Genomic DNA, 8,095 nt, shown 5'->3' with positions numbered 1-8,095 from the left:
GGAGTGTATACTTCTCAACACATGTATAACAATAATATAATATTAGAGTCACAAATTGTTTATACCAATGATAAGTAAAGTTTGTGTGCAATATGCATCATTATTCTATATAGAATAAGATTTTGTAATATTTCCTACAATTTTTGATAAGTAAAAAGTATATAAAGAAGAGCAGTCATATGGATAAAGAAAGGTAGCAATTAAATAGGGGTAAAGGTGGAGTTGTCCTGTGCAATTTTAACCGCATCTATATGTCTCTCTCAGTCACTGCTGCCATACCCTCTGGACTCTCTTTTCACTCTCTGTTCTTTATTCTGATGAGGACCAATCAGAGAAGAAGCCTAACAAACTACTGCTTTTACTTGTCTTCTTATGGTGAACACTCTTTCTCATCTAGTATTATTTTCCTTTGCTTCCAAAAAATTTTTCATGTAAAAAGTTATAAATATATCAGACTACTCATGCAACCACTAATATTGTACCAGGACAGATGCCTGATTTAGAGTCGCTTAGCCACTGACATTTTTTAGGCCATGCTACAGTGAATGACACGTGTTACAATGGGTTAGATTGTTTTGCTACCTCTTCCGTATTCAACAGACTCTGAGATCAAAGTGCAATGCACATGTAAATGTAGCATCTGATAATTGAATCTTATGATCGATGTACATGTTTACAGAGATAGATTTGGGAAATTCGTAAAGAAGTTGAAAGTGAAAGTTGATGACAATTTTAGCAATAACATTATCCTCCAGATTAGAAGGAACATTATGGACTAAATTATTGAATCAAAGAGCGCTAGGAAATCTAAGAGGATAATTGGATCTCAATGTGCTTGTGAGATGGTTTTGGAAACTATAAAAGAGCTTGAAAGTGAAAGTTGAAACAATTTTAGCAAGAACATTATCAAGTACCCGATTTAAAGGAACATATTGAACGGAATTATTGACACAAAGACAACTTTTTTTAAACAGGATAAGGTGACTGGTTTTTTTAAAGAAAAATATTATATCAAGATGTATATGTTAGGCTACCATATATTCCAAATGCTTATTTGAAGCTAGCTTTTCACATTTTTTGAACAAAATTAGACATTTTAGACTCTAATAAACTACATTAACTTACCATCAATCCAAAAATTAAAATGGTTACGAGATGCATCCTGATTTTTTGTTCAATTTGTTATGTTCTCTTTCTTATTTGATGAGTGATAAAATTTAACTTCATTAGAAAATAGAAAAGGTATAAAAAACAAAATAAATAAAATGGATATAAAATAACTATTTTTTAAATGATGTGAGATTTTGTTAGAAACAAAAAAAAAAAAAAAAGGGATAGCAAATTTTCGTTATTAAAAAATAATCAAAAACACAATTTATGAAAATAAATGAAAGTCCGGGCCCCAACCAGCACTGATTTTAATGGGGTCGAAATTAATTAGCTACCTTTGGTTACTCAAGTAGAGTAAAAACTGAAAGTTAAAAAATTTCATACAATTAGTGCATTGTTTTACATCGTTTTTACCACGTATATTTACCAACTCGAAGTTTCCAACTTTCCAGCAATAATTCTGGAAAAATAAGATTATTATATATAGACACAAAGATGATAATAATAATTATATATATATATATATATATATATAAGTGAAAGACAGAGAGAGCAGAACTAGTGCATGCGCAAAATGGAATCGGACGGTCCCAACTTTATAGTAAAATAGGAAAAAGAAAAAATGCTGGGACATCCTAAGCCTGCCGGTATCTGTGAGCTGCATAACAAGGTAGGTCCGAGAGAGCTCGTTGTTTTCTTATGAGGCTTAATTCTCAAACACTGGCAAAACAATCCAAGGGGCGTAAGAGGAAAGCTTTTTAAATTAAATGGGGACCAATTTTTTTTCTTTTTTTTTAATATTCCAACTAGTATACTTTGATTGGCTTTAAGCTGATTTTCAATCCCTCCAAAACTTAGTGGACTAAACTCCCAATTAAGGTTCGTTTTAAGGAAAATAAACTGCTCCAAAACAAACCCAACGGTGGGTCTGATGAGTCTTAAAAAATGACTGTGACTCTCATTGAATGCTAACACGTGGCAGAAACCCACCAAAGGGAATGAATGATTCCTCCTCCATGTAATGTCGGCCGTGGTGCGTCTACTAAACTGTTACGGTGGTGGCTGAAGACGGCTATCAGAGAATGGTGGTGGCAATGCAACTGGTCGTAATGGTGGGGACCACCTTTCTGTTCTTTTCTTTTTCTTATTTTTGTGGTGGCCCTCGATAGGATATCTGAGGCTGTGGGACCCATAAACTTTGTGGGACCAACATACTTTGTGGATCCCACTCGGGAAGTTTGGGAGGGGTCATTGATCTCGTCCGTTAGTGTCCGGTTACAACTATAAATGGACCATTCACGCCCTGTCTCTCTCACACCCATACACAGACTTCCTCTCCTTCCTTCCCTCTCTCTCTGTCTCTCCCTCTCTCTCTCTCTCTCTCTCTCTCTCTACAAGTCTTTGTGACTTTGTCTGTTTGGCTTTCCATTAAATCTTTCAATCAACCCAAGTCTTCTTCAAGCTCAGTCTGTATCGATATACAGAGCACTCTGTATTTCTTCTGTTCTCTTCTTTTTCACCATCTTCTTCCAAAAAAGTTTTCTGAATCTTTAAGGTATTAGATTCAATACCTTATGGATTATTTTAATATTTTATCAAATGGGTTTTCTTCGTTTTTGGATTGTAATTGAAAACTAGGAAATTAAACTTTGTTTAGTTTGGATTGAAAAATGCGATTTGGGTTTTGCTTTTTTCTTTTTTTTGGCAGTAAACCAAAATGACGAAACAGAATGTGTTGGTTTCCGAAGCTCAATCAGCAATCAACATGGCGATTACTGTAGCCGTTTCAAACTCTTCGATTTTCACAACGGCGGCTCAGAAACCGCCGCCGGCCCATGGAGGTTACTTCTCCATTTCGAGAAATAAGTTGTTGAAGAACCTCGAGATTAATAATAATGGTGGAACAAGAACCAACGGTTGGATTGACTCAATGAGAGCTTCATCTCCGACCCATATCAAATCCACACCTTCTCTAACCGATGAACAAAGTTCCTGGATTGTATGCACCCAAATTTTTACCAATATATTGTTTTTTGTTTTTCTCAAACTGTTCAAGAACAGAGGATATCGGTTTTTGTTTTTTTCTCTGTTTTTTTCTGGTTTTTGACAATGATGAATCTGATTTTGGGTTCTCTGGAATATTTGATCGAACAGCTTCATCATCCATCAGCTTTGGACATGTTTGAGCAAATTATAGCTGCTTCGAAAGGAAAGCAAATAGTCATGTTTTTGGACTACGACGGCACACTTTCCCCAATAGTTGAAGACCCTGATCGAGCTTTTATGTCTGATGCGGTTAGTAATAGTAATAAATTTTCTTGTTCTTTGAATTTTTTTCTTTCTTTCAAAACGCCTTTTTTTTTTTTTTTTTTCAATTCAATGGTATTTCTGATATTGATTTTTAAATTTTTGTGTTGGTGTTGTCGGAAAACAGATGAGAAAAACAGTGAAAAAACTCGCTAGATGTTTCCCCACAGCTATAGTGAGTGGAAGGTGCAGAGATAAGGTACATTTAATTTCAAGCTGTTTTCCGTCACAAGCTTTTGTTTTTATATTCACACATATTCTTTTTTCTTTTTTGCAACTATTTTCTTTTGGGACTAATATATGCTTTTTCTCTATATTGTATATATAATATATATAGGTGTATAGCTTTGTACGATTGGCAGAGCTGTACTATGCCGGAAGCCATGGCATGGACATTAAAGGACCAGCAAAAGGTTCCAAATACAAAAAAGTAAGTTTCGCTAGCTGTATGCTACTCTCTCTCACTTACTTCTTCTTCTTCTTCCTTATCATCCAAAAAGAAAAATATCTTTTTTAACTCTTTTTATAACTTTCTCATAATAATCTGCATTTTTTTAACAGGGCAATCAAGGTGTTCTTTTCCAAGCAGCCAGTGAATTTCTTCCAATGATCGATGAGGTATATCCTATTTTCTCAATCTCCTTCAAAAACTTATATACATTGATGTTTCAGATGGTAGAAGAATTTAGCATTAAATTTAACACTTTTTTTTTTTTTTTGGGCTATGAATTCTTTCAGGTTTACAAACAATTAGTTGAGAAAACCATGTCAATCCCAGGAGCTAAAGTTGAGAATAACAAGTTCTGTGTCTCTGTGCATTATCGTTGTGTTGAGGAAAAGGTATATATATATATATTTTTATATATACCTTATCTATAGCACAAAACAATAGCTTATAATATTTTTTGTGTTATCTTAGTGTTCCCTGTTTATTAACAAGTAAAATTATTTTGACTAAATCCAAACAGAAATGGAATGAACTGGCTCTTCAAGTTAGATCAGTACTGAAGGAGTATCCAAAGCTTAGACTTAGCTCAGGAAGAAAGGTACGACGTGGCATCTAACTATTCGTGGAAGCCAATCGTGAAATTTTTTTTATTACTTTTTTTTTCTTAGTAAATTCAGTGTGTGTGTGTATATATATATATATATATATGGGGGTGTCTTCTAAATTCTGCTCTGTTTAATTTTGCAGGTGTTAGAAATTCGTCCAACAATCAAATGGGACAAAGGGAAAGCTCTTGAATTTTTGTTGGAGTCACTTGGTGAGTTTTTACTTTTAATCTTTTCTTTTTTATTATATATATATATATATATATATATTTTACTTTTTGTATTGGGCGGTCTACTTGTTTAAACTATTGTTTAAGTATACTTTAATCATTATTAAGTACAAATTCATCCCACAAAGTCCACTTATGACAACTTTTATTTGGTTCTTTTTTTATTTTGGGATATCTTCTTTTTTTTTTAAAAAAAAAATTGCTTTATGCATTTGTGGGTCAACATAGAAGTTTATATTGTAAAAAAACATGTAATATCTAAACACTCACAAACTCATATTTTAAAAGATCAAAAAAATCACTAACTAATATATATGTTTTTTGCAACAGGATTCGCCAACTGTACAGATGTTTTTCCCGTTTATATTGGTGATGATAAAACGGATGAAGATGCATTTAAGGTATTAATACATTGTTTGATTCAATTTAAGCATGAGATCATTTATTTTGCAAGAAAATTAATCAAACTCGCTAAGACTAATAGCGGTTTCTTTACTGTTGTTAGATATTAAGAGACAGAGGACAAGGTTTTGGCATTCTTGTGTCTAAATTTCCAAAGGACACCAGCGCATCTTATTCTTTGCAGGAACCTACTGAGGTAAGTGAATTATTTTTCATTTTTATATACTTTATGATATATTTGATATAATATATATAAATATTGAGTCCTTTTACATGCTTTCAAAATTACTAATGATTTTTATTTTCTTTAAATTGTATTTATAGGTTATGAACTTTCTGCAAAAATTGGTGGAGTATAAACGACGGTCGTTAAGGGGGTAGGCCATGGTGTAAAGAGTAGATGATATAGAGAATATGCACCACCCTTTCCTATAGATTAATGTTTTAAGGGTGGAACCAGATTATGTAATTTGTTGTTATTATTATTATTATTATTCAGGATTTAAGGGACAAGAAAAAGGAAAACATAAAAAAAAAAAAAAAAACAAAATTGTTCCAGCTTTTTCTTGGCCTCAAGGCCTTGTACATCTTGTAACTATTAGTGTGCAAGGAAAAAGTAATTAATGAAATATTGCAAAGTTTTCTAATTGGCATCTCTCTGTCTCTCTTTCTTATTTCTTTTTTTCTTTTTTTTTTTTTTTTTTGGTTGTGTGTGAAGCAAATGATAATAGTAATAATAATTTGTAAATATTTGATAATAAGTATATAAAAATTTGACGTTGGGGAGAGTAGAGTCCAAAATTTTCTGGTGGGCGCGTACAGATAAATTTCGTAGCATATGAAGGCAAGTACAATTTCACCATTATTGGGACCCTTTGACTAGGGAAATGGATCTTTCCACCAAATACCCCTTTCTGATATTATTTTTTGTGGAATTCAATGGGATAGTGATGTTTTTCAATGTATGGAAGTTTGTGACTTGATGTGATTATTTCACAAGTAAATTTTTGAAAACTTTTTATTTTTATTCCACATTTAAAAAATCCTCTACTACTCTCTTCCTCACTAGTCACTCCTCCAATAAAATTAAAAATAGAAGGCAAAAAAAAAAAAAAAAAAAAAAAAAAAAAACAATTATTGTAATATCCTCTTGAATTTGTTGTTGTTGAATTTGTTTAGTATTGTAGTATCCTCTTCAATTTGTTGTTGTTGTTTGTATTTTTATTTATTTTTTGGATCAATGTGAAAAGTAAACACAATATTAAAGACAAAACAGACTACATGTACTGTTAATTAATTAAATTTGATTTCAGTGTGTGCCTTATATTGTTGGCTAAGTGAAAGTAAATGAGAACAAAAGGCCAATTTCAATTAATTTTTTTATTTTCCCAATGCCACTTTTTTCTTATATATAATTTTATTATGGCTGGGGAGGTTTTTTTGGTTAATCTATCACCCAAAAAAAAAAAAAAAATTATGGTTGGGAAGGTTGCCAACATTATCATGTGGGGCATATATCCCATCGTCTTGTTAGTTTGTTCTTAAAAATCCCATTAATATTGGTGGAATAAACGAAACCAGTTATCATTTACATTATAGTAGAAATTATATTTTCACTATTTATATATCCAAAGATTTGTGCATTAGGAAGCAACTGATTTTACAAATTATAAGTAATTTTTTATATTATTTTTATTTTCCTTACGCCACACTATAAGCGGTTTATATAATTTTTATTTTCCTTATGGCAGACCATGTTTATATATAATTTTAATACAGTTGGGGAGGTTGACAACATAATTGTGTGAGGCATACATCCCATCATCTTGTTAACTTTTTTTTTTTTTTTTAATTCCCATCAATATTAGCAAATGAACAAAATCAGTTGTCATCTATATTAAGGTGAAGGATAAATATCCAAAATTGCGTAGCGATATTTATATATATGCAGAGATTTGTGAAGTAGGAAGCAGGTGGTTTTAAAAATTATACTAGAAATAGTTTATATGTAATTTTTATACTATATGAGTATGTTCAATACTTTAATTGTATACTAAAAACATTTTTTTTTAAAGTATAAATTATTTTATTCTTATTTAAAAATATTATTTTTATAGCATTGTTTTCTTTTTAAAAGACATGATCAGATAGACAAGAGGTTTAATAAAGCGGTGGTTTGCAATGTATAAGTTGCATTATTAAGACAATCACACGTCTAATTAAAGATCAATTCTCATTTCGATAGTTTAATAATAATTGCATAGATATGTTGCCTATAATTTCCTTTGATTTGACAAAAAAGAGACAGTTTACGGTGAGAGATAGTGACAAAGGTCGACACTCTTTTTACGCGCAATGTACTGCAAAACACAGCAACATTAATAGATCTCCATTTGATGATGGAAAATAGATTAGACTCCCCCTAAATTCAACTAATTGGGTTTATTACCGACATGAGTATAGATGTCGGTAACAACGTATATATATATTATATATTATAATTAAATTCAACTAATGTATTGTTTGGGTAATGATAAAATTAATAGGAATATAAAATTTTTTAGGGAAGTTAAATTTTTTTTTATTTGGATAATTTTTAAAAAGAAGAATTTGTATGCCTCAGCAGAAAATAAATCTCACAATGTAAAAAACTAACAGGGAAAGTGGATCATCTTAAAAATGTGTTATTCTAAGGGAGTGTGTTCAATCCAGAGTTTAATGGATTTAAAATGAGTTATAAATTTTAAAGGATTTGATGGATTGTAATGGAATTTCATAAATTTCATAAAGAATTTATAAGAATCCAACGAAATCTTTGGGATTAAGGTTGAATTTCATATTGACAATTTTTTTCACAATTTTATTGTTCAAATCTATTCAAATCCATTAAAATCCATAATTTTTTAAAATCAATGACTTTTTGAATACTATTAGATTTCAAAAACATTTTACAAAGTCCTAATTGGATACACCTGAATTTTAATAGAATTTTA

General features: G+C 31.0%; 1 protein-coding gene across 1 annotated transcript; it reads left to right on the top strand.

Moving 5' to 3' along the window:
* Positions 1 to 2,423: 2,423 nt before the first annotated feature.
* On the top strand, positions 2,424 to 5,755 carry LOC107432017 (probable trehalose-phosphate phosphatase J). The gene is made up of 12 exons (XM_048479294.2): positions 2,424 to 2,665; positions 2,819 to 3,109; positions 3,265 to 3,405; positions 3,545 to 3,616; positions 3,755 to 3,847; positions 3,979 to 4,035; positions 4,156 to 4,257; positions 4,386 to 4,463; positions 4,613 to 4,682; positions 5,031 to 5,101; positions 5,206 to 5,298; positions 5,427 to 5,755. The coding sequence occupies exons 2-12, from the start codon at positions 2,828 to 2,830 to the stop codon at positions 5,481 to 5,483; spliced, it is 1,116 nt and encodes a 371-aa protein (XP_048335251.1). The 5' UTR covers positions 2,424 to 2,665; positions 2,819 to 2,827; the 3' UTR covers positions 5,484 to 5,755.
* Positions 5,756 to 8,095: the final 2,340 nt, after the last annotated feature.

The sequence above is a fragment of the Ziziphus jujuba genome, chromosome 7 (genome assembly GCF_031755915.1).
Source record: "Ziziphus jujuba cultivar Dongzao chromosome 7, ASM3175591v1".
In the NCBI taxonomy this organism is placed as follows: Eukaryota; Viridiplantae; Streptophyta; class Magnoliopsida; order Rosales; family Rhamnaceae; genus Ziziphus; species Ziziphus jujuba.
This window is presented reverse-complemented; position numbering and strand designations above follow the sequence as displayed.

Excerpts from the sequence above, each read along its gene's own strand:
- LOC107432017 (XM_048479294.2), top strand. The coding sequence starts at position 2,828 with ATGACGAAACAGAATGTGTTGGTTTCCGAAGCTCAATCAGCAATCAAC. Across the intron at positions 3,406-3,544 it reads GAGCTTTTATGTCTGATGCG|ATGAGAAAAACAGTGAAAAA; the intron begins GTTAGTAATAGT and ends GTCGGAAAACAG. Across the intron at positions 4,036-4,155 it reads TTCTTCCAATGATCGATGAG|GTTTACAAACAATTAGTTGA; the intron begins GTATATCCTATT and ends GAATTCTTTCAG.